This window comes from Mustela nigripes, chromosome 2, assembly GCF_022355385.1.
Source record: "Mustela nigripes isolate SB6536 chromosome 2, MUSNIG.SB6536, whole genome shotgun sequence".
Classification (NCBI taxonomy): domain Eukaryota; kingdom Metazoa; phylum Chordata; class Mammalia; order Carnivora; family Mustelidae; genus Mustela; species Mustela nigripes.
Genome location: NC_081558.1, coordinates 159,074,577 through 159,100,758, shown reverse-complemented (window position 1 = coordinate 159,100,758; position 26,182 = coordinate 159,074,577). Strand labels below are relative to the sequence as shown.

The 26,182-nt window shown below is 44.6% G+C and overlaps 2 protein-coding genes across 6 annotated transcripts in view; one reads left to right on the top strand and one right to left on the bottom strand.

Annotated features, from left to right (window-relative positions):
- Positions 1 to 840: 840 nt before the first annotated feature.
- ZDHHC23 (zinc finger DHHC-type palmitoyltransferase 23) lies at positions 841 to 12,957 on the top strand. 4 transcript variants are annotated; one of them, XM_059391944.1, is made up of 5 exons: positions 841 to 1,059; positions 1,564 to 1,833; positions 3,926 to 4,636; positions 6,410 to 6,568; positions 8,387 to 12,957. In XM_059391944.1, exons 2-5 carry the CDS (start codon positions 1,673 to 1,675, stop codon positions 8,652 to 8,654), a joined length of 1,299 nt encoding a protein of 432 aa, XP_059247927.1. In that variant the 5' UTR covers positions 841 to 1,059; positions 1,564 to 1,672; the 3' UTR covers positions 8,655 to 12,957. The 4 variants fall into 4 exon arrangements, with proteins under 4 accessions (XP_059247927.1, XP_059247925.1, XP_059247928.1 ...); XM_059391942.1 differs by having other exon boundaries at positions 6,401 to 6,568; XM_059391943.1 differs by lacking the exon at positions 841 to 1,059 and adding an exon at positions 1,165 to 1,347 and having other exon boundaries at positions 6,401 to 6,568.
- Positions 12,958 to 13,847: 890 nt separating this feature from the next.
- CCDC191 (coiled-coil domain containing 191) overlaps positions 13,848 to 26,182 on the bottom strand; it is a 90,928-nt gene continuing 78,593 nt past the window's right edge. For both annotated transcript variants that reach the window (XM_059391935.1, XM_059391937.1), the window contains exon 17: positions 13,848 to 15,116. In XM_059391935.1, coding sequence (XP_059247918.1) covers positions 14,972 to 15,116 — 145 coding nt within the window. In that variant the 3' untranslated portion in view covers positions 13,848 to 14,971. The remainder of the gene's footprint in view (positions 15,117 to 26,182) is intronic.

Sequence of the window (26,182 nt, the reverse complement as noted above, 5' to 3'; positions counted from 1 at the left end):
ATTAATTGCATTTGAGCCTGTTGTGTAAATTATCAATAAAACCCAAAATGTCGTTAGTTGTAGTTTTTCTTTTTCCGTTAAAAAACAACAACAAAAAGCACAAATAACTAGAAACTTGCTATAGTGAAAACGTGTATATGGGCCTACACTTTTAAAAAATTTTTGTGCAAAAATAAAACCCAAAGAGGAGTCATTTCATTTCAAATATGCAGAGTGTTTCATTTCAAATATGCAGACTGTTGGGACAAAAGTACTAGGCCTGCCGGTCGAATGTAGAATCTGCTCGCCAGAAATCATGAAAAAGAACCAGCTTTATAAATGAACAGATCAGGGACAGCAATGGGCCTTTAAGGGAAGGCTGGAGAATTTGGGGGCGGTGCCTCGGTAACAATTTGCGGTGTTGATCTCCACCTAAGCCTGTTGCCCGCGTCGGAATGAAGACTGGACGACCCACGGGTCTCCACTGCTTGGGGAATCCTCCGGGTTCCCGGGTTTCCCGTCTTGCCGTCCGCACCTCCCCGGGCCGAGGGCTCTGGGGTTGCCCCGCCCACGTACCGCCCACAGGCACCCGCGGGGCAGCACAGGGGCCGGTCGGGGCGGAGGTGCCGGGCCAGCCCTGGGCCCCGCCGCCTGCACCCCATCCCCAGGTGCCGGTCCTCAGGTCCTCGCTACCTCCGGGCGCCAGGGCCTCGGGCCGGGGGAGGGGCCTGGCCGGCGGGCTCCGCTAGGCTGCGGGCGCCGCACGTGCGGGCGGGCGGGGATCCCCGGCGCCGGGGGCGGGGCACCCGGAAGCGCGCGCGGACTTGCCACGCCGAGCCGGCGGGCAGGAGGGCGGCGGGGAGGCGGGCGCGCTGCCCGGGCCGCGGCCGCCTGTGCTCACAGGTGGGCGGCGGCGGAGGCGCGGCGGAGCGGAGCCCGGGTCTCTGGGACTCCAGCCGTCACACCGAGAGCCCAGGGAGCAGAGCTCGGAAGACGCGTCCGCGCCTCGGGAGGAATCAGCCTTCCTGCCCTCCACCTGGGCCTCTTCCCCGGCAATCGCACCTCGGCCCCGGAACACAGGTAACTTCCATTCCAAGGTCATTCTTTGGGCGGGGCGGCGCTCGCGGCCCGCCCACGTCCTCAGTGTCGGCGGGGGCGGGAGAGGTGCGCCCTGCGCGGAGCGGGAGCAGCGGAGCTAGACGGCGACCCCGGGCGCTGCACGGGCTTCTGGTGGCCTCCCCGGAGCCGGGTGCGCGTACCGGCCCCGGCGCAGGAGCTTTTCTCCGCCCGCAGCCCAGAGGGCGAGTTTCCACCTGCACCCGGGCTTTGGGCGGGGACTGCTCGGCCCTCCGCATCCTGAACCGGCAGGTGAGCGCAGCCGCCCGCGCCCCGGCTGTCCCGGCCGTGTGGTCAGCTGTCACCATGGAAACCGCTGGTACCCAGACGACGCCAGCCCTGGTGGGAAGGGGCGGTGAAGGCAGCTGGGAGCCCCTAGAGCTTCCTGTCTGGCGGAGCCCAGCAAGAAAAGCCTGATGAAAATGAGACTCCCCCTCCCCCGCTTTCTTTTCCTGTTTGATTTCTCAGGCGTTGGCGGATAATCAGAGACGTGGATGTGTTTACAAGATGTGAGTCGTGTTGTTTACACCTTTCCCTACTGAGGGCTTCCTACACCTCGTGGTGACAGGTGGAAATCATGACACAGAAGGGCAGTATGAAGCCAGTGAAGAAAAACAAAGCGGAAGAACCTGAATTGGAGCCCCTGTGCTGCTGCGAGTACATTGATCGAAATGGGGAGAAGAACCACGTGGCTGCTTGTTTGTGTGATTGCCAGGATCTCGATGAAGGGTGTGATAGGTAAGGGCAGAGCGGTTCATGAAGCTGACCCTACTGGCTCTTTTGAGAACTACCATGCTTGCTTGAAGTGTAGCCATCCAGAACACTAGATTTTGTTCTTGATGCTTTTTCTAAGGATCTAGAATTGAGAGCTGTCTTCTGTGTCAGGTGTGAGGCTTTTGTGAAGGTGAGTTACTCAGTAGTTCACAACTGCACAGCTGTCTATTCTGCTCAGTTTAGAAGGACATTATTACTTTTCACTTAAAGGGACAAGATGATGGAGAGAACATGCAAATAAAGGGATAGTGGCAAGTTAAGTGTATAAAAAATAAAGCGCAGAGCAGTAGAATCTGTACATTTAGGAATTTATTTATTAAAAAAAATTTTTTTTTAAAGATTGTATTTATTCATCCGACAGAGAGCACAAGCAGGGAAAAAGGAAGAGGAGAAACAGGCTCTCAGCCGATCAGGGAGCCCGATGTGGGACTCGATCCCAGGACCCCGAGATCATATCTCAAACTGAAGGCATCGCTCAACCAACTGAGCCACCCAAGGGCCCAGAATCTGTACATTTAAAGTGAACACATTGGTGCCAAGGAGAACACATTCTCTGTGCTCTCAATGTCTCGAGATTGACTACTTGAGGCTGGACTGGACCTGGCCACCAAGGGTCTTAAAGGTTGAAAGTCATGTTCCTGCTGTTGGCATTGGTCTCACCCCTTGTCCCTTTCCCTTGGAGGAAATCCAGCAGCAGGCACTTGCCTGCGCTGGGCTGGCTGTTTTCAGCATGGGCAGTGATACTGTCTTGACCGATATTCATTGTATTTGGCTTTTATTTTCACCGTTCTCCAAAGGGTTGGAAATTAATATCCCAAAATGATTTTTCAACATCGGGGGAAAAAATTTCTTTACCAAACAGTAATAACGAGGTTTTAAACCATCTTCTAAATAATTATATACCTAAAATTTTGTTGCCATATGGGAAGCACAATGTGGGAGGAGAATAAGGATGTTGGAAATTTGGCTTTTCCCATCAATAATTACTTCCGGTTAAAAAAGTGACTGTAGCGGCATGTTGCTGACTTAAAGCTTGGTGTATTCATCTAGACGTGAAAAGTGTCTTAGGACCACTGTACTTCCCTGCCAGAACCCTGAAGACCCTGTAGACCTTTTGTAATTCTTCCTTAACAGTGTCTTTAGTCTTTTTACAGGTATTTTTAAATGGACTTAGTCTAAAATCTATACGGAGAAAATGGAGCACTCTGCTTTAATGAATGGAAAAATGATGCTGTTTCCATAAGCCCCATCACTCGAGACCACAGCTCTTCCATTAACCTCTTTCTCTCTTCTAGCCCTTGAGACCCAGGCTGTCCCTGAGCGCTCTCGCCTGCTCCCGCCATACCCGTCTCAGGAGATAGGCTCCCAGTCTTCCTTCTGTCCTGTTGCTCTGTTGACTCCCATGTACTTACCTTCCCTCATGGCCAAGTTGTTGCCTTACTTTTCTAAATTGTTTGTCTACATCAAGAGTTACCATCCCTTGTTTTGCTAGCCTAAGTGTGCAAACATGTCAACAAATACTGTGGGCCCACGAAGCTCAGTCATTTCGCTCTGACTAGTTTGCTTTCCACTCTTCCTCACACAGTATTCCTCCCCCCGGGCCCTGCTAGACTGGTGACTCCCCCGACGCAGGACAGGTGTGTGCTGCACACGTCCAGCTCCACTGGAGCACCTCCCTGCCTCCTCCACCCCCCACGTGCTAGCCCGCCATCGAGGTGGGGCACAGAGCCCACCTTTCTCACAGAGAACCGCCCCCCCCCCCATGATTCCACCCAGCAGCGTGCATTCCCCTCAGCACGCCTTACGGTGTTTGGCCACAATAGTTCACTGGGCGATTTTGCTGCTTTGTCTCTTCTCTGATCCTTCCCAAATTCCCATGGTGTCTTCACAATTAAATTATGAATTTTTTTTGAGGATCTTAAGTCTCTATTCTCTCCCCAATCTGAGCAGTACATGCACAGAATATGTGTTTATTCCTATGTTTTTGCTTCGTGGAGAAATAGTGTTAATGGTTCCATTTCTAAACATTATTTTCTCTTTGTGCTCTTCTGCATAGATGGATCACGGGTAAGTCCGTGCCGCCGGAGACCTGTGAAAGAATCATGGATACTATTTCTGATCGCCTCCGAATTCCTGGGCTCAGGGGAGCCCAAAAAGTCAACATTAGCATCCTCCCCCCACTCATCCTGCTGCCCGTCTTCCTGCGTGTGGCTTCCTGGCATTTCCTCCTGGGGGTGGTGGTTTTGACCTCCCTTCCTGTGCTGGCTCTGTGGTACTATTACCTCACTCACAGAAGGAAAGAGCAGACCCTGTTTTTCCTGAGCCTCGGACTCTTCTCTCTGGGTTACATGTACTACGTGTTCCTGCAGGAAGTTGTCCCCAAAGGGCGTGTGGGGCCCACTCAGCTGGCTCTTCTTACCTGTGGGTTATTCCTGATACTCTTAGCCTTGTACAGAGCCAAGAAGAATCCAGGCTACCTCAGAAATCCAGCAAGCAGTGACAGATCTCTAGGCAGCAGCCTAACGGAAAGCCTGAGCAGAGACGGGCAGGAGAAGACCAGAGGGCTCCCCGGTGTGGAATCAGCTGGCAGCCTCAGCAACCGAACGCCCAAGGATGATCTTAAGGGCCCTTGCAGGGTGTCGGCTGGAAGTCCCGCCAAAGTGAAGGAGGACTGGTGTGCCAAGTGCCAGCTGGTGCGGCCGGCCCGTGCGTGGCATTGCCGGATATGCGGCATCTGTGTCCGGAGGATGGATCATCACTGTGTCTGGTAAGTGGGAAAATTTGGAGGCTTGCAAAGTGGAAGGCCCTATAAGCCCCGGGCCCTGTTTGATCTTCCTTTGTGCCGTCCAAAAATTTCAGTCGATCCCAGCTTCACACCAGCAGATATTTGTGGGCTGGTATGAAGTTCCCACTTAGTCATCCGTTTTCCCAGTTTCGCAAATGTAGTCCCTTCAGTCGTTTGCTGGAGGGCTCGGTTATTGTTGTTGCTATTTTGCTGTTCCCTTCCGAGCCGCCCCCCCAGTGACTTTCTCCTTTATGAAAGAGAAGTATTTGCAGTGAGGTGATTTTTTTTTTTTTTTTTTTAATAAAAAGAATGCATCAGAATCAATATAGGCATAGTTCCCTGTGCTGTGCCTTTTGAACATGGAGCTCAGGAAAGTGTACCATATTTGTAGGGGACTTTGTCCCCTCCCCATACGTCTTTCATTGTTCTGATGACTCCTAGCCCGCATTATTGAGGGATGGCCATGCCAGGTAGATCCCTGTTTTGTTATTTGCTCTTTGCAGAGAAATGGGCTTTCGTAGCGCCTGCCAGCTGGCCAGCGCCTAATGAGAGCATGCAAGGCCCTTGCGATGTGAAGTGCAACTTTCAAAGATAGTGTTGCTGCTTCGCTGTGTGCATCCAAAAGGGGCATTTACTCAGACGTGAATGCTGTTAAGTAGCATATTTGCCACTCTCTAGCTCTTAGCTGTCACGGCACTCGTGGTGAGTGAAGTCGGCTTTCCATGGCTGGGGTTCTGTCATGCCGCGTACCCTCCTTCCCCATAGAAAGGGACAGAGGGGACGGAGAGGGTGCAGCAAGGCCAGGAGGGCCTTGGAGAGGACCTTAGGTGGGGGGCTCGAGCCAGGGGCAGCTCTTGTCTAGGACTTTCTTTGGGAATACGCAGGTATTATCACTTTCAGATTTTAGCTTCTGAGTCTTCATCATGTATTCTTGTGCATACGTGTGGGCACGTGTTATGTGCTCGTGTGTGTCCGCGTGTATGTATGTGTGTGTGTGTGTGCGCCCGCGCACGTGCCCTCGAGAGCTAGTTTGCAGAGGGCCCGACAGCTCTGTGTAAAAGACGACCTCTGCCCCTGGGGCCCCCTGGTGTGCGCCCTGCCCAGCACATGGCCACGAGACAGAACTCCCTCCCTGACACGTAGTCTGCATATTACCGAGTTCTGCACCCCACCCCACATTTCTAACTTCTTGGGATCTTTGTATTAATATATGAATTTAATACGTATTTTCCCCGAGTGTGTAATACTTAAGGTTTTTAAAGTTTTCCTTACTGATACCATCCTTTTCTTCTCATGGTGGTTACAGTGTTAACTCTTCATGGTTGGGTGATAACGCATTACGATTTAGAAAGATGTGTTAGTCGGGTTCTGCTTTTTACTCAGTTTCGTCCTAATGATACGATTTCACTTTGGAAACAGCAGAGAACACAAGACTACACCTCTCAGTGGGCAAGTTTTGCATTCCCTAAAGTTGAAAAAGAGGAGAACTTACTTTTTAATTGCTGAAATTCGCATGATCTCTGTTTTTGAAACTTTCTTGTTTATTATGTGCGTTAGATGGAAACGTTTTTCCTTTTTCATTGAACCCTAGTTGATCTACAATGTTATATTATGGCGGGTGCATAGCGAGCGGTCACTCAGCATTTCTGTTCATTATGCAATGATCACCATGATGAATTTCTCTTCTGTCTATATCAAGAACTTTAAAAAAATGTTTGCTTTTTCTTCCCCCTCTGCTGTTTTGAGGATAAACAGCTGTGTTGGAGAATCCAATCATCAAGCATTTATACTTGCCCTTTCGATCTTCTTGCTCACCTCGGTGTACGGGATAACACTGACCTTGGACACCATTTGTAGAGATAGAAGTGTCTTCACAGCTCTCTTCTATTGTCCTGGAGTCTATGCAGATTACAGGTGAGATGTGACTACCAGAGCACCAAGGTCCAGAGACGAGGGAATGGGCGTTGCTGTTAAGGCAAGGGGTCGTGCTTTGCTGGTAGGTTAGGAGTCTTCAATAAATAAGACAGGTTATTGGATGCTGGGTATCTTTGAAATGGACAAAAAAATTGTGCATTTTTCTAGGGTGATGTCAAAAGGATCCTTGACCCTGCAGATAGGACTGGGCTCACTCAGGGACTTCCGGAGTCAGATGACCCCTTGCACGCGCATGGTAGCAATGGTGAACTGCCAGCCGTAAACCAGCAGTCCCAGGGAATGTGCAGCATCTGTTTTGTCATAAATGATCATGGCAAGTCCTGGCGTGATTGAGGCTTTCTCGCGCTCTCTAGTCCTGTCTTGATTTATTGCTTCTGGCCCTTTTGTGGAGCGCTCACAATTTGTATAACATTTCTTTACTTTTTAACCTCTATTGGTTTGTCCTGTTCTACTTTTTAAAAAATCACCACTCATGATTACTGTGGTATCTAGGTCAGAATTTCCTCTGTTAGGTTGGGGCACATTTATACATTGTGAAGGTCTCCATGCCCTGAAGGCAGCTGGGGCTTTGCCACCGTGAGCCCAGCCAGCCCTTCCCCAGATAGCTGTGGGCCCCCTGCCTGTGTTCCTTGTGTCCCCCCTCCACGTTTCCTCTGAGGCGGATGCTATGTGGTGTCTGGTGACCCCCGTCTGAGCGAGGACAGCACTGCCCCCCCAGGGTCCTTTTCTTTCTTATCACTGTTTGTTCTCGGAACAGCCCCTGCTTTGCCCACCTCGCACCCCTGTGAAAGTATTTCTTAGTCTGTGGATAGATGATGTCGCCATTATAGATCTGGATATTTGTGCACGTAATTAGATGTGTCCTCCTCCTTGGGCTAAGTTCCTTTTCTTTCTGTATTGAGAGTGTTAGTAGGTTGTGAAGTTCTGTAGTCACACCGCGCGTGATAGATATCCTACAGCAGAGTGTGTCTTTGTGTCACTAAGCACAAGTTCTGTGGTCTTGCTGTGGGCCACTGACGTGGAATGAGGAACACAGTTTGCCATGGGGGTCCACCCTCTGGCCAGGTGCCTCACTTCAGCCTGCCGAGCCCTGGTGTCCCTCATCTTTATGGTGAGGTCGTTTTCTCTGAGTCCCTCTCAGCTTAACAAATAAAGATTGGGGATGGGTTCCTTTCCAGCTCTTCATTTGCAAATGTTAGAAAATAATCTTTTGGCAGACGTTCATATCAGCAGCCTCTCCTCCTGTCTTGTCCTGGGTGATGCTGTTTGGCTGGAAGAAGCTGGACCTGAAATGTGACGGGTGCTCCTACCTAGCAGGATGTGGTGTTGGGGCTTGTGGTCTCCCCGACGCTCACCAGCACTGTGCTGAGAAGAGTGGAGACGAACAGCGTTAGCACTGTCCCTGCGTCCCCACCCACGGCTTCCTGGAGGACGTGGATGGGTGTCGCGGTGCCTTCGTTTTCCCCTCAGCTAAGAGCGATTTAGGAATTGTTCTTCATCTGATAGAGTTTGAGTGCTGTTACATCAGGCACCGCATTGCTTGTGCGGGAGATACGAAAGGCAAAAACGTCCTTGCTGGGAAAAGAGGCAGCAAGAGCGACAGCATAAACCAGGACATGTGAGTGGTCACAGGTTAAGCACTTTAGTGTTTGGGGTGGAAAAGCATCTTCTGATTGGGATAGCTGGGGAAGGCACCAGAGTCCTTGGTGACGGGGCCCACGTGTGTCAGACGTGAGGGCGGTGCCCGGCTTTCTGACAGAAACGACTGGCCTGCTGACCCGCCCTTTGTCCTTCCAGCTCGGCTCTGTCCTTCACCTGCGTGTGGTACTCCGTGATCATCACGGCAGGCATGGCGTACATCTTCCTCATCCAGCTGATCAACATCAGTTACAACGTCACCGAGCGGGAAGTCCAGCAGGCCCTGCGGCAGAAGACGGGGCGCCGGCTCCTCTACGGGCTCATCGTGGACACAGGCCAGTACAACCGGGGCTTCCTGCGGAACTGGCACCAGTTCTCCACCCTGGGCAGCCACCCCTGCCACCACCCCGCCGAGGACATTGTTTGAAGTGCCTTGCGTGTGGCCCTGTGAGGGGCGGCTCCCCCCACCGCTCCCTCCCCTCGTACACGTCGGCGTCCGTGCAGGGTGTGCGTTTTTCTCCCCAGTTTCTGAAAGGCTGTCTCGGGCCATGCTCAGGTTTAGACACAGGACTGGGAAGAAAATGAACTGTTCTGATTTCACCTTAAGAGATTTTTATATCGAAGCAGTAAAAGTAGAGCCATTCTTTTCCAGTCACCTTGTTCACAAACTCAGTCGCCAGGGGCGGAAGAGGTTGTGGTTCCCAACACACAGATTGGTAGAAGCCATTCCCATCTCTAGTGGGGAGAAAGAGTTTGGATAAGGATTGTTCCAATCTCTCTTTCAGTTCCTGATAGCCATGTGACCCTTTGTTGAGTCACTTCCCTGAGTCTCAGGTTCATCTGTGATGTGAGGTACCGCTGCCTGCCTCGGCTGCCTCGCAGTCGTGAGGGTCGTGCGAGGGACGAGGTGTGTGGTAAGCACTGGAAAACGACCGAAGCACCCAAGAGGGGTGCAGTATTATTAGAAAAACTCAAAAGCTGAGAAAAATTTGTGTAGGTCAGAGTACTGAAACCAGAATTATCCGAGTAATCCATTGTCAGCATTTCAGAATGAAAGAAAGCTGAAATACCACATCGTACAGTTGTGGTAATTTTTTTCTCTGACTTAAGTATTAGATGCTAGCTACTCAAACAGGTGAGCCGATGGGTTCTCACTGTCACCAGATCCTGCAGGGACAGTCGATAACAATTATAATTATCAGTTAGTATAATATACAGTGGTCATGAGTTTAGGTGATGAGCCCTTTGATTTATCTCGTTTATTCTATATTTATTGTTTGGATTTACTTTAAATAACTCCAAACTCCAAAGGCATTATTGTTTTCTTCCTCTTTCCATGTTTCACCTGGGAAGGTGCTGCACACTTAGGATGAGGCTGGAAGAGAGAAACAGCCAGCCTCTGGGGGAACAGTTTACCCTCTTTCCTGGGTAGGGTGGCTGGTTAATATCAAGGGCTTTTCCCCCTCATGTAAGTAATGCAAACGCTACAGTGACAGCACTCTGTTGCAAAAATCAGTTTTGTGGCATTTATATTCTTCTGGCATGAACTCTCTAAGGGGTGGATGGACATCTTCTGCTTGCACGTTAACCTTTCATTCACCTCGCCCTAGACAAAATATCTCACTTGGAGAGAAAAAACAGGGTATATATGGTTTCCACTAATTAATGGATTATGATTCTTCCCTAGCTCTTCCTAAAATCATAAGTTATCTTTTTTATCATATCTTGAAACTGAAAATGTGTAAAGGATTAAATATTTATAGAGAATGGGTCTGTTCTGCCTTAGACTTAGGATGAGGCCATTTCGGATAGGAAAAATACCCTCTTGAAATATTTGGTTTTATTCATGTTCTCATTTTGCAGTTCCAGAGAAAATTCACGAGTCCTTAAGTTTGCTTTGGTTTATACCTTAATATTGGGGAAACATTGCTGGCTTTTTCAGTCTGTCTGTGCATGCTGCTGTCATAAGACGTTTATAAGTGTTGAGAGGAAATACTGCTACTTCCTGCGGCTCTGTCCTCTGCTGCTGGCACCGTCCCTGTCCTGCCGTGAAACAAAGCTGTCCTTAAGACAGTCACCACACTTCTATACAGGCTCATCGCTGCTCTCCTCTGACATGGATCGTAAGCGGTGAGAGGCTCCGTATTCCACTGGGATGAGCCACAGAGCAAGTCTGGGGATGTTAGCAGTCTGTGGTTTCTACAGCGATGCCCTTGCTCTAGCCCAGAGTCGAGCATTCGTTTGGAACTAACATTGGGTCTGGTAGAACTAATTCCTTCCGGCTGGGTTTGTGCGAGGAAAGAGAGAGGAATAATGTCAAGGGAAGCACATATGGCCAGAGCTCTCTAGTCATAGTCTCTTGAATGCAGATGTATAGCCAACTCTGATTGTCTCAGAGTTGATGATAGAAGTTATGGAAACAATAGTGTAGTCAGTAATTTCAGCCTCTTGCCAGATCTTTAACAACCATCCAAATATGACATGACCAAGATGAGTAGTACCCAAGAGGCCACAGTCGTGGGGGAGAATTAGGAACGACCGCCATTTTTATAACAGCACACCCCTCATGGTTGATCTACATGGGGCCTCTCGGGCTCCCTCACCTGCGTAAGGACTCCCTTATGTTTGTTAGTCCAGCTGGTTGGGATGAAGTTATTTGTTTTATGTTTCTTGAGATCATGATCAGCATTTTACAGAAGAAAGCTCAAACTTTTGAAAAGCTCCATGGTTTTATGGGGTTAAAAGCCTATTGAAGTATTTGCACCAGAAGGAGCAGCAAATGGGGGGCTCTTTGTGAGCAGGGTTTCTGTGGGCCCCAGGACACCCTAAATCTAGGCTCCTGGGTTCTTACACCTTTTTATGACCTGGAACTATTTGAGGAATTTTGTCCTTTTAAAGAACAGGGCCTCTGTGAATGATTGAGTCCCAGAGAAACCTGTGGTGGCGGAGGTGGTGGCCGTGGGGGGAATTGCTCTGCAAACCTAAAAACCGGCAGTTTGTTGGCCAGAGGCCAGCCTTCCCCCATCCAGCAGAAATCCCTCCCCCCATGCCCTTCTTCCTCAGCCTGTTTAATAGACATATTGATATGGAGCTTTAGCAAACCATCCACTATATTCTGACCACTTACATGCCTTTGTGTACTATTCCTGGGGAAGAGAAATGGGTCCATTCACAAGATTTAAGGGAAATAGTTGAGGATCAGGATTGCATGAAAGGAGAAAAGTCCTTCAGTATTTAGAATTATTTTTAAATGGTACCCAAAGAGTACTTCATGGTTATAGCTGGGCCTACCTGAAATGAACTGACCATTAACAAGCCTTAAGTGAGTTTTGGGGACACTGCTGGTCATCTCACTTCAGCCACCTCTGTGTCTGCTTAGGATACTGGAACTCTTTGCCATTCAAGTAGCATTGTCCTTTGGTGAATGAAGTAATTGTTGTCTTCCACTGTGCCACCTGTCTAGCAGAGAGACTGCTGCAGACTTTCTCTTATGCAATAGTCCTTCGTACTTCTAATATTTTTAGTAAGAGAAAATTTTCTATACTAGAATCTTCCACTGCCAGAAAACACAATGCCAGTAAGGTTCACTAGAATACTGACCATCTGCTTCATAGACTCTCTAGTATATTTCCTTTGGCTAGGACATTAGCTTTTTACTACAAAGCTCAACTAACAAGCAAAAATGTGACATCTAGAAGCACAGTTTTAACCAGGATGTTTAACAGTGTTTTTTGAAATTTAAGGGTCTCTTTAAACAAGGTAAGTAGGTTTATAGGACTTCATTTTAGCCATATTTAGGTACCCTGCGTTTGAAAAAAGAGAATTTCCTCAAACAAGCAAGGGAGGATAGAGATTTTTGCTTGAGGCACCTGTTTGGAATCTGGTTTTCTCATCAGCAGCGTGGCAAGTATGCCGTTTTTTATTAAACACTGCCAAGGCGATGCCAGGAAGGAGGAGAGCTATGCTTAACTTAGTGCTGAACAAAATTCCTTGTGTTCTTGTGGGTGTTTGCTGTGATGAACAGAAACTTTCTGCAAAATCAGCTAAATGTAATCCTGTTGCTGATGGACTGCTACCCCACTCGAGCTGGCACCAAGTGCTTTGCTGTAGTAGCAGCAGCGGCCAAGGACTGAATGGTTCATGGAGACAAATCTTTTAGAGGTTGCAGCTATTTCCAGCTATTTCTGAGTTGGGCTTTTGACTTACTGCTACTCTAGCCTTCCTGGCAGCACCTTGTCTTCTAGGGAATTCATACTTCAAAGGCAAAGCTTTAAAACCGGAGCCAGTGGACTCTAGTTACCGATGCAACAAACATCCTGCATTTCTTCCCATGGCACCACTGACACAATGCCGTGTTCTAGAACTTGCAGGCTCAGGCTGCTCTGATCCCATGGTCTGGGTGATTCGATGATTTCCATTGTTAGGGCTTTTGGGCCTTTTCATTTGATTACATTTCTCAGTCTGTTAGGCTGAAGGAAACCCAGGAATATTTAATGTTCAATATTTAATGCACCTGGCCCAGCAACATTAAAGGGGATTCTTGACGCCAACTCTGGAGGCTGCGGGCTAGACATTTTGCACTGTTTTTATACTTGTATTCGTATCCTCTTATCACCTCAGATCAGACACAAGGCCTTTTAAATGGAGATTTAAAAATTTAACTGCCATTTATGTAAAATAATGTACTGTGACCAAGTTGCTTAAATGGAAAATAAAGTGCTTTCTTTAAAGGAAATAGTTGGTGTTTATTAGCATGTCTCCTGAACTCTCTTGCTTTAAGGGACATCTGTGTTAGAGCCGGGCTGCTCCTCTGGCTACTGAGGTGTCCCCATCCTTCGGACCTCAGGTACCCTTGGCCCTAAACAGTCCTTTTCCTGTTGGTTACTTTGTCTAGTTTTATAGGCCAGGGATACTGCTTATTTGGGCATTTTGTTAGCAGTAGTATTCCTAATCCTGTCTTTAGGATAGCCCAGCAAGAACTACAGGTGATTTACTAAGCGATCTTCCTGTGGGTAAGTAGGTAAAAAAGGGCGCCTGGGTGGCTCAGATGGTAAAGTGTCTGCCTTTGGCTCAGGGCATGATCCCAGGGCCCTGGGATCAAGCCCCTCATTGGTGTCTGCTTGGTGGGGAGCCTGCTTCTCCTTCTTCCTCTGATTGCCGCTCCCCCTGCTTGTGCTTTCTCTTTGTGTCAAATAAATAAATAAAATCCTTAAAAAAAAAAAAAGGAGGTAGGTAGACAGTCCTCATGGGCCCAGTCAGAATATGGGCTGCTAAAGACTCAATGGCTAAAAATAAAGGAAAGCTTAAGAGAGGAAACTTCAGCTTTATGGCATTTCTTTAGGCCCTTGGCATGTTTACTTACAGGATTCACCCTTCCTTATCTGCAGGCTTGGCAGGGATAGGAACTTGGTATTTGATATCTGGGGGTTGATGGTAGCCGGTACTGTGCTTTGCACTATAGGTCGGGATGAGCAGATTGGGATTTGAATGGAAAGAGACTACAGATGAGTTTCTTTTAGTCCTGTTTTCATTAGTGGGTGTTAGTCTAAAAGTTTGTAAATGACAGTTATATAATCCTATTAAAGGAAAAGACGTGGGGACACGGACACCGTGGAAAGAATAAACTTCAATTTAGGGTGTTTTGTCATTTCTGAGTAAATCTTCACACATGTTCCACAGAAAAAGGATGCAAGTCATTGCAGACAGTGGAACTGCCTATCCCTTCTAGGAAATAAGGACAATAACAATTTATTGAACCACACACAGAATTTTATCTTACCACTCGAAATTGTAAACCTAGCAGATACTGGTAGTTACCTCAGGGCTGCAAGGGACTTTCTTGTTCTACTGGGTAGTACACTTGTCTATTACTTAAATTTGTTATAACGAACATGTATTTTGTAATGAAATTTTTTTTCACTAGCAGGTAATTCAGGCAATTCACAGAAGAGCATTTCATCAGTCTTTATAGTCATCTGCACCTTAAAGATGAAACCATTCTTTGAATCCATCGTGCTTTGTGGCTCAAACTGAGCTGAAGGCTGGAGGACAGACGGGTATGTGATTTAGAAGTTGCAGCTGGGAGCACACGCAGACACGTTAACGAATTGCTGGACTGCCCCTGAGAGTGTTACATTAGCTTTTGGAATTCCCTTCATGCTTGTCAGGATGCACTGAAGAGAAGGGTCTTTTGTGCCACCGTGTCCCCCAAATAAGGAGACAGTCCTGCACTTTGCAGCAGCTGCACTGAGTCCTATTTGATAGACGGCTTTCCATGGGGGGTGTGGGGGGTGTGGGGTGTGAGGGGTGCATGGCGTCCAGCAGAGCGCCTGTTGCTGACGCTAAGGCACTATCACTGACTATGATTCCTTCCCTGCATACTCACTCCCTTGAATTTCTATAAAGTTACATTTGTCAACAACTCATGGTACACCAGAAGGACACGTTTCCTTCAGAGACTCAGGCGAGGAAACACTTGTCCTCTTCAAAGTTTATGATGCTAAAAATATATAGAATGCATCTGAATAGTTGAGATTTACACTGTTCTTTGATCCTGCTGTGCTAAATGCTTTAGTGAACTAATTAGCAATCCAACAGAAATCAGAGGAGGAAGGAAAAACTGCCCAGGTAATCCTCTCGATCCAAGAAGTATCTGCCAGGTGACGGAGCGGGTGTCTGCCCTCATGCATGGATGCCCGTCCGGCACCCCGCGCTCACACGGCGCCAGTCTCTGCTGCCCGAGGGTCACCGGGATGCGAGCGGCTGGAAGTCCGGAAGAATTTCAGCCACCCTCCGACGGAGTTGCTCTCGCCTTTCTTCTTTTATTCTTTCCTCTTTCATAAATTTCACAAACTTCTTCCATGTCTCAAATGTGACCCAGAGAATCCTCCTTGAAACAGAAAAGGACAAAAAGTTACACACTACGGAAAAGTTGACTTTCCATCTGAAGTATATTTGAATATACTTTGAATACAGTGTTATATAAAACATACAGAGAGCAAAATTGGAATTCAGACTGAAATGCTATGAAAAGGGTTGCCTGGGTGGCTCAGTTGATAAGCATCTGCCTTCGGCTTAGGTCACGATCCCAGGGTCCTGGGATCAAGCGCCGCCTAGGGCTCCCTGCTCAGCAGGAAGCCTGTTCTCCCTCTCCCATTCTTCCTGATTGTGTTACCTCTCTCGCTGTGTCTCTGTCAAATGAATAAATAAAATATTTTTAAAAAGAAATGCTATGAAGAAAATAAAGTGGCAAAGTAGGATGGAGGGACTGATAGATCATTTTTTTTTTTAAAAGATTTTATTTATTATTAATTTGACAGAGAAATTACAAGTAGATGGAGAGGCAGGCAGAGAGAGAGAGATAGGGAAGCAGGCTCCCTGCTTAGCAGAAAGCCGGATGCGGGACTCGATCCCAGGACCCTGAGATCATGACCTGAGCCGAAGGCAGCGGCTTAACCCACTGAGCCACCCAGGCGCCCCTGATAGATCATTTTTATTTCCCATCAGGCAATCAGGGAAACCCTCTGTGAGGAGACATTTGGGCAAAGCTCCCAGGGGCCTCTGAAAACACGGGCCATGAGACACCCTCAGGTGATCCCATCAGAGCCTGTGTCTTATGCTCGAGACAGGACCTGTGGACCAAAGACTCTAGAAGCCAGAGCCCTCAAGGAAAAGATGCTGGAGAAGCAAAGGCAGCACCACAGTTACAGGGTCTGAGGCCCAGGTACTTAGACGTACAGACATACCTCTTCGTGTCGCACTTTGCAAATACTGCCTTTTCCATAAACTGAAGATCTGTGGCAGCAACCCTGCACTGAGTGAGTCTGCCGGCACCACTTTTCCCAACAGCATCTGCGTACTTTGTGTTTCTGTGTTGCATTTTGGTAATTCTCTCAATACTTCAAACATTTTCATCATCACAGGTGTCTGTTGCAGTGATCTGGGATCAGTGACCTTTGCTGTGAACACTGATGTTGGGGGCATGAACCACGTCCACATGAGACAGCAAACTTAACTGATAAATGTGTGTGTTCTGACTGCTTGGCTAGCCATTCCATCTTTCTCCCTCTGCTCAGGCCTCCCTAGTCCGAGACGCAAGGATATTGAAATTAGGTGAGTTAATAACCCTGCATTGGCTTCCATGTGTTAAAGTGAGAGGAAGAGTCACACATCTCTCACTGTAAATCAAAAGCTAGAAATGATTAACCTTAGTGAGGAAGGCATGTCAAAAGCCAAGACAGACCAAAAGCTAGGCATCATTTGCCAAAAAGCCAAATTGTGAATGAAAAGGAAAAGTTCTTGAAGGAAATTAAAAGTGTTAGTCCACTGAACACACAAATACTAAGCAAAACAGACTTATTGCTGATAATGGAGAAAGTCTGAATAGTCTGGATAGAAGATCAAACCAGCCATGATGTTCTCTTCAGCCAATGTCTAATCCAGAGCAAGGCTCGAACTCTCTTCAATTCTAGGAAGGCTGAGAGAAGAAGCAGCTGCAGAAAAGCTGGAAGCCAGCAGAGGTGGTTCATGAAGTTTAAGGAAATAACCATCTTCGTAACATAAAAGTGAAGGGGCAGCAGCAAATTCTCCAGAAGGTCTGGCCAAGATAATTCATGAAGATGGCTACACTGAACAACAGGTTTTCACTATAGATGAAACAGTCTTATTGTGGAAGATGATGCCATCTAAGACTTCGTAGATGTTGATGCCTGGCTTCAAAGCTTCAAGCCCCTAACAAGAGAGACAAGCAGGACTCTCTTGTTAGGGGCTAAGGCAGCTGGTGACTTGAACTGAAGCCAGTGTTCCTTGACCACTCCAAAATCCAGGGCCCTTAAGAATTCTGCTAAATCCACTCTGCCTGTGCTCTATAAATGGGACAACAAAGCCTGGATGACTGCACATTTGTTTACAATATGGTTTACTGAATATCTTAAGCTCACTGTTGAGACCTATTGCTCAGGGGAAGAAACAGATTCCTGGAAAAACAGGACTGCTAACTAACAATGCAGTTGGTCACCCAAGAGCTCTGATGGAGATGGACAATGAGATTAATGTTTCCATCCCGCTGGCACAATATCCATTCCACAGGCCATGGAACAAGGAGTCATTTTGACTGTCAATTCTTTATTATTTAAGAAATACATTTCTTAGGGCTATATCTCTCATAGATCGTGATTCTTCTGATGCATCTAGGCAAAGTAAATTGGAAACCTTCTGGAAAGAATTCACCATTCTAGCTGTCATTAGGAACATTCATAATTCATGGGAAGAGGTCAAAATATCAACATTCCCAGGAGTGTAGAAGTCAATGCCAACCCTCATGGGTTGAGAGGTTCCAGAATGGAGTGGAGCAAGTAGCGCAGATGTGGGGCAAATAGCAAGAGAACTAGAATTAGAAGTGGAGCCTGAAGATGGGATTAAACTGCTGCAATCTCACGATACAGCTTTAATGGATGAATGGTTGCTTCTTATGGATGAAGAAAGAAAGTAGTTTCTTGAGATGGGATCTTCTATTGGTGAAGACTGATGACGTGACAACAAAGGATTTAGAATATTACATAAGTTTAGTTGATAAAGCAGCAACAAGGGATGAGAAGATTGGTTCCAATTTTAGAAGAAGTTCTGCTGTGGGTAAAATACTACCAAATAGTATTGTATGCTACAAAGAAATTGTGAAAGGAAGAGTCAATAGGTGCAGTAAACTTCACTGTTGTCTTTTTTTGTTTGTTTGTTTTTTAAGATTTTATTTATTTGTCAGAGAAAGGAGCAAGAGTGAGCATAGGCAGACAGAGTGGCAGGCAGAGGCAGAGGGAGAAGCAGGCTCCCTGCCAAACAGGGAGCCTGATGTGGGACTCGATCCCAGGACGCTGGGATTATGACCTGAGCTGAAGGCAGCTGCTTAACCAACTGAGCCATCCAGGCGTCCCTTCACTGTTGTCTTTTTAAAGAAATTACTGCAGCCACCTCAACCTTCAGCAACGGCCATCCTAATCAATCAGCAGTCTTTAACATAGAGGCAAGACCTGTCAGCAAAAAGATCAAGACCCCCTGAAAGCTCAGATGATGGCCTTCTTAGCAATAAAGTATTTTTAAATTAAGTAAGTACATTGTTTTTTAAAAATAATTCTATTGCCCATTTAATAGTATAGTATGAACATAACTTTTAAAAATACTGGCTCAGTGGGTTAAGCCGCTGCCTTCAGCTCGGGTCATCATCTCAGGGTCCTGGGATCGAGCCCCACGTCGGGCTCTCTGCTCTGCGGGGAGCCTGCTTCCTCCTGCCTCTCTGCCTACTTGTGATCTCTGTCTGTCAAATAAATAAATAAAATCTTTAAAAAAAAATACTGGGAAATAAAAATTCACTCAACTTGCTAATTCTGACATTCGCTTTACAGCAGTGGTCTGGAACTGAGCCCACAACATCTCTGAGGCAGGCTTGTGCCTACTGTTTAAAAAGCCCTCTGGTAACATCACATCCAACAAGGAATGCCACCACCCTTGAATTTTAGTTGAGAAAAGATTATATTAATGTCAGGTTCTGGAATCACGGTTCTGGAGAATACCAAGTTGAAGTGAGATTATCTGCTGTCAGAGGGGAGACCCGCAATGGCCTTTTTGGGTAACACAACTACGTGCACACTAGGGATGTGAAGGTAAGCCAGACAGTCTCTGCCCAAAGAGGGAGTCACCCTGGTGAAAAGATCACTTCAAAGCAGTGAGGGGCCATCGTCGTGGTGGAGATATGCACCGGGAACTCCCCCAGTCTGGTAATAAGGGGCATCACAAGTCTTTGAAAGAGATGATGTGAACTGAGTTTTGTCAGACAAAAGACTTTTTCTAGAAGAGAACATGTCTTGAGTACAGGCAAAAGAGGTAAGAACAGAATGGTGTGTGTAAGGAATTACAAGCAAAGTTAGGCGGCTGAAACAAAAATGTAGAGTAGCTAAGTTTGTATTTTCACAACTTGAGGCACAGATGGGATTTAGTCTAGCTTCTTGACCGTCTCAAATCCTAGAATGCATCACAGCCGCCATTAACTCTATGGCTAATGGCTATTTGCTGTTTCTGATTATGTTGATTTTTGTTGCTGGAAGTGAAAACTTTACTAAAAGGCTACAAGGAGTGGAGCTGCTTCAAAGTGGCTTTCTTCCTTCATCCATCCAGGCCTCCACTGACAGCCACCTGTCCTTGGCTCTCTGCCCACTCCGTCCTCACCTGTCTCCCACTTTTACCTCTGTTCACAGTTCTCCTGCCTACTGTCCCACTTTCTGACTTCCATATTTCATCTCCTACTGTTCTCCCCTAATGGAAATGCTGTGCCCCAGTCCCGCAGAGGAAATCTTCCCAGACTGACATTGTCTGCATTTATCTTTCCTTCTTCGGAACTCCTACGTCACATGATCTACTGACTTATGAGAGCCAGACACCATGTTATTGGGTATATTGTTATGCTTGGCAAATATGTTTTGATAGATGACCTGTGGATGTTTTATGTAATAGATGTAATTTAAGTCACAACATAAGAGTTCTTAACCTGTGGTCCCAAAACTCCTTGACATTTTATATAACACTGTATGGGATGAGCATGGGGGCATGTCTGGGGGTCTTGGTATATAACTTGTTACTATGAAGGGGCCTATGACTCCAGAATGCTTCAGAACTATAGTATTGAGGCAATATTAGAAATATAACAAGTACTTCTTTGTTGCTTGTTACAGTCTTTGTTTTAAAGTGTATTTTGTCCCTCATAGGTATTTCTACCCCAGTTTTCTTTTCCCTTCCTTTTGCAGGATAAATGTTTTTGCATCCCCTCACTTTAAATCTTTCAGTGTCTTTAGGTCTGAAAGGAGTCTCGTGTGGGCAGCATATAGATGGGTCTGCTTTGTTATTCATTCTGTCATCTTATGTCTTTTGACTGGAGCATGTAGTCTATTATATTCAAAGTAATTATTGACAAGTATGTGCTTATTGCCATTGTTTTATGATTATTTTTGTCATTCTTTGTTCATTTCTTCTCTTGCCCTTCTCTCATGGTTTGTTGGCTTTCTTTAGTGATATACTTGGATTCTTTTCTCTTTATTTTTTGCATATCTATTACATGTTTTTGATATCATTAGGTTTACATATAACATTTTCTGCATATAGTGGTTTATATTAAGTTGATGGTTGCTTAAGTTTGAACTCATTATAAAGCCATAGATTTTTACTCTCTTCTTCCCCCAACCACCATGTTTTAGATATATGGTATCATACTTAACATTCTTTTATTCTGTGACTCTCTTCACCCCCCTTTTTTGAGTTTTCTTTGTTTCAGAGGGGCAGCTCTGTGATTCATCAGTCTTACACAATTCACAGCACTCACCATAGCACATACCCTCTCCAATGTCCATCATCCAGCCATTCCATCCCTCCCACCCCCCTGCCCTCTAGCAACCCTCAGTTTGTTTCCTGAGATTAAGAGTCTCTTATGGTTTGTCTCCCTCTTTGGTTGCATCCTGTTTCATTTTTCCTTCCTTTCCCCTATGATCCTCTGTCTTGTTTCTCAAATTCCTCATTATCAGTGAGATCACCTGATAATTGTCTTTCTCTGATTGACTTATTTCCTCTGCATAATACCTTCTAGTTCCATCCACACTGCTGCAAATGGCAAGATTTTGGTTTTTTTGGATGGCTGCATAGTATTCCATTGTATATATATACCACATCTTCTTTATCCATTCATTTGGTAATAGACAGCTAGGCTCTTTCCATAGTTTGGCTATTGGGGACATTGCTGCTATAAACAATTGGGTGCACATACTCCTTCGGATCACTATGTTTGTATCTTTAGGGTAAATACCCAGTAGTGCAATTGCTGTATAGTGGTATTTTCAACTTTCTGAGGAACCTCCATGCTGTTTTCCAGAGTAGCTCCACCAGCTTGCATTTCCAACAACAGTGTAGGAGGGTTCCCCTTTCTCTGCAGCCTCGCCAACAGCTGTCATTTCCTGACTAATTTTAGCCATTCTGACTGGGGTGAGGTGGTATCTCACTGTGGCTTTGATTTTGTATTTCCCTGATGCCAAGTGATGTAGAGCATTTTTTCATGTGTTTGTTGGCCATCTGGATGTCTTCTTTGCCTAAATGTCTGTTCATGTCTTCTGCCCATTTCTTGATTGGATTATTTGTTCTTTGGGTGTTGAGTTTGATAAGCTTTTATAGATTTTGGATACTTTATCTTCATGACCGATTTTTATATATAGACTTAATTTTATTGCTTTTGTGCTTCCTACTTTTCTTATTCCTGATTATGGACTTTCCTTTCCATTCAAAAAATCCCCTTTAACATTTTTTGTAAGGCTAGTTTAGTGGTGATGAATTTCTTTAATTTTTGTTTGTCTGGGAAACTCTGTCTCCTATTCTGAAACATTAGCCTTGCTGAATAAAATATTTGTGGTTGCAATTTTTTTTTTTCAGCACTTTGAATATATCATGTCTTCCTTCTGATCTGCAACGTTGCTGAAAAATCAGCTGATAGCCTTATGGGATGTCCCTTGTATGTAAGTTTTTTCTTGTTCTTAAAACTCTCTATCACTACCTTTTTGCCATTTTAATTACCATGTGTTTTGGTGTAAAAAGAGACAAAGAAGGACACTACATAGGCATAAAGGGAACAATCTAACAAGAAGATCATTGTAAATAACTATGCACCCAACATGAGAGGACCCAAATACATAGAGCGCCAGTGAACATAAAGGAAGTAATTGATAGTAATGCAATAATAGTAGGACACTTTAACATCCCATTTATATCAATGGAAAGATCATCCAAACAGAAAATCAACAAGGAAACAATAGCTTGGAATGATACATTGGACCAGATGGATCTAATAGACACATTCAGAACATTCCATCCTAAAACATCAGAATACACATTCTTTTCAAGTGCACATGGAACATTCTCAGATCAGATGTTAGGACACAAACCAACTCTCAACAATCCAAAAAGATCAAAGTCATACCATGCATCTTTTCATTCACAAGAAAAAAATCTGGAAGTAACAAAATACATAGAGGTTGAATAACATGCTACTAAACATGAGTAGGTCAACCCAGAAATCAAACAGGAAATAAAAAAAATACATGGAGGCAAATGAAAATGAAATAGTCCAAAAATCTTTGGGATGTAGCCAGAGCTGTTCCAAGAGGGAAGTTTATAGCAACACAGGCCTACCTCAAGAAGGGAAGAAAAACCTCAAACCTAACCTTATACCTAAAGGAGCTAGAAAAAGAACAAACAAAACCCAAAACCAGTAGAAGCAAGGAAATAATAAAGACAAGAACAGAAATAAATTGAAGGTAAAAACAAAACAAAAAACAAAAAATGCCACAAGAGAACAGATCAATGACACCAGGATCAATGAAACTAGTTCTTTGAAAAGGTCAACAAAATTGACAAACCTTTAGCCAGACTCATCAACAAAAAAAGAGGACTGAGAAATGAAAGAGAAAAAAAATAACCAATACCACAGAAATATAAAGGGTTGTAAGAGAATATTATGAAAAGCTATATGCCAACAAATTGGACAGCCTAGAAGTAGATAAAATCCTAGAAACATATAACCTCCTAAAACTCAAATAAAAATTTGAATAGACCAGTTACCAACAATGAAATTGGATCAGTAACCACAAACTCCCAACAAACAAAAGTCCAGGACCAGATGCTTCACAGGTGAGTTTGACCAAGCATTTAAAGAGGAGGTTAAGACCCATTCTTCTCAAACTATTCCAAAAAATAGTAGAGGAAGGAAAGTTTCCAAATTCATTCTATAAGGCCAGCATTACCCCAATACCAAAACCAGATGAACACACTACAAGAAAGGGGTGCCCAGATGGCACAGTTGGTTAAGAATCTGACTCTTGATCTCAGGGTCATGAGTTTAACCCCTACTTTGGCCTTCAGGCTGGGCATGGGTGGAGCCTACTTAAAAAAAAAAAAAAAGGCACTATAAAAAAGAGACCTATAGACCAATGTCTCTAATGAGCATAGACACCAAAGTCCTCAACAAAATACTAGTAAACCTAATCCAGCAATATATTAGGAAAAAAATCATTCACCACAATCAAGTGGGATTTATTCCTGGGATGCAAGGGTGGTTCAATATTCACAAAAGAATCAATGTGATACATTGATTAGAGACAGGATTAAAATCAGAGACAGGATTAAAAACCACGTGATCATTTCAGTAAATACAGAAAAAGTGAAAAGTATTTGACAATGTACAACATCCATTCATGATAAAAACTCTCTACAAAGCAGGTGTAGAGGGAACAAACCTCAACATAATAAAGGCCAGATATGAAAGAAAGGAAGGAAGGAAAGAGAGAGAAGGAAAGAATAAAAGGCCATACATGAAAAATCCAAAGCTAACATCATACTCAATGGTGAAAGATGGAGAGCTTTCCCCCTAAATCAGAAACAAGACAAGGATGCCCACTCTCACCATTTTTATTAAACATAATACTGGAAGTCCTAGCCACAGCAATCAGACAAGAAAAAGAAATAAAAATCATCCAAATTGGTAAGGAAGAAGATAAACCTTTCACTATTTGCAGATGACATGATACTACCTCTAGAAAACCCTAAAGACTCCACCAAAAAATTAGTAGAATAAATGAATTCATAAGGATGCATAATACAAATTCAATATACATTAGTCCATTGCATTTCTACACACCAGTAATGAAGTAGCAGACAGAGAAATTAAGAAAAAAGTTCCATTTACAAGTGCACCAAAAATAATAAAATACCTAGGAATAACTTTCAGGAGGTGAAAGACCTGTATTCTGAAAATTATAAAACAGCAATGAAAGAAATGGAAGATGACACAAACCAATGGAAAGATATTTCAAGCTCATAGATTGGGAGAACAGATATTGTTAAAAATGTCCCTACAACTCAGTTAATCTACAGATTGAATGCAATCCTTATGAAAATGCCAACAGCATTTTTCACAGAACTAGAACAAATAATCCTAAAATTTGTATGGAACCACAAAAAAACTCCATATAGTGAAAGAAGTCTTGAGAGAGAACAAAACTGGAGGTATCACAATCCCAGATTTCAAGATATACTACAAAGCTGTGGTAATCAAAATAGTACAGTACTGGCACAAAAGTAGACACACTGACCAATGGAATAGGATAGAGAGCTCAGAAATAAACCAATGATTATATGGGCAATTAATCTTCAAAAAAGGAGGTAAGAATATGCAATGGGAAAGGACGGACAGTCTGTTCAACAAATGTGTTGGGTAAATTGGACAGCTACATGCAAAAGCAAGAAACTGGACCACTTAATTACACCGTATAGAAAAACTTAACATGGATTAAAGACCTAAATGTAGGGCGCCTGGGTGGCTCAGTGGATTAAGCCGCTGCCTTCGGCTCAGGTCATGATCTCAGGATCCTGGGATCGAGTCCCGCATCGGGCTCTCTGCTCAGCAGGGAGCCTGCTTCCCTCTCTCTCTCTCTCTCTCTCTGTCTACTTGTGATTTCTCTCTGTCAAATAAATAAATCTTAAAAAAAAAAAAAAAAAAAGACCTAAATGTAAGAACTAAGACCATGAAAATCCTAAAAGAGAGTATAGGCAGTAATTTCTTGGACATCAGCCACAGCAACATTTTTCTAGATAGGTCTCCTAAGGCAAGAAAAACAAAAGCAAAAATAAACTATTGGGACTACATCAAAATAAAAAACTTCTGCAAAGGAAACAATCAACAAAACAAAAAGACAGCCTACAAAATGGAGAAGATATTTGCAAATGATATATCCAATAAGGGATTAGTGCCCAAAATATATAAAAATCTTATACAACTCAACACAAAAAAGCAATCTGATTAAAAAATGGGGCCGAAGACATGAAGATGTATTTCTCCAGAGAAGACATACAGATGGCCAAACGGCACATGAAAAGATGCTCAACATCACTCATCATCAGGGAAATGCAAATTAAAACCCTAAGAAATAACAAATGTTGCAAGGATGTGGAGAAAAAGGTACACTTGTGCACTGTTAGGAATGCAAACTGATGCAACTGCTGTAAAAAATAGTACGGAGGTTCCTCAAAAATTAAAAATGGAACTACCCCATGATCAGGTAATTCCACTGGGTATTTTTTTTTTTTTTTAACTAAAAAAAAAAAAAAGATTTTATTTATTTATTTATTATTATTATTGTAATTTAATTTTAAAAATTTTCAGCGTAGCAGTATTGTGTTTGCACCACACCCAGCGCTCCATGCAATCTGTGCCCTCTCCAATACCCACCACCTGGTTCTCCCAACCTCCCACACCCCGCCCCTTCAAAATCCTCAGATTGTTTTTCAGAGTCCATAGTCTCTCATGGTTCACCTCCCCTTCCAATTTCCCTCAACTCCCTTCTCCTCTCTAACTCCCCTGTCCTCATGGTATTTGTTATGCTCCACAAATAAGTGAAACCATATGATAAGTGACTGACTCTGCTTGACTTATTTCACTCAGCATAATCTCTTCCAGTCCTGTCCATGTTGCTATAAAAGTTTGGTATTCATCCTTTCTGATGGAGGCATAATACTCCGTAGTGTATATGGACCACATCTTCCTTATCCATTCGTCCATTGAAGGGCATCTTGGTTCTTTCCACAGTTTGGTGACCGTGGCCATTGCTGCTATAAACATTGGGGTACAGATGGCCCTTCTTTTCACTACATCTGTTTCTTTGGGGTAAATATCCAGTAGTGCAATTGCAAGGTCAGAGGGAAGCTCTATTTTTAATTTCTTGAGGAATCTCCACACTGTTCTCCAAAGTGCCTGCACCAACTTGCATTCCCACCAACAGTGTAAGAGGGTTCCCTCCACATCCCCTCCAACACATGTTGTTTCCTGTCTTGCTAATTTTGGCCATTCTAAGTGGTGTAAAGTGGTATCTCAATGTGGTT

Excerpts from the sequence above, each read along its gene's own strand:
- ZDHHC23 (XM_059391942.1), top strand. The coding sequence starts at position 1,673 with ATGACACAGAAGGGCAGTATGAAGCCAGTGAAGAAAAACAAAGCGGAA. Across the intron at positions 1,834-3,925 it reads CTCGATGAAGGGTGTGATAG|ATGGATCACGGGTAAGTCCG; the intron begins GTAAGGGCAGAG and ends TCTTCTGCATAG. Across the intron at positions 6,569-8,386 it reads GGAGTCTATGCAGATTACAG|CTCGGCTCTGTCCTTCACCT; the intron begins GTGAGATGTGAC and ends TTGTCCTTCCAG.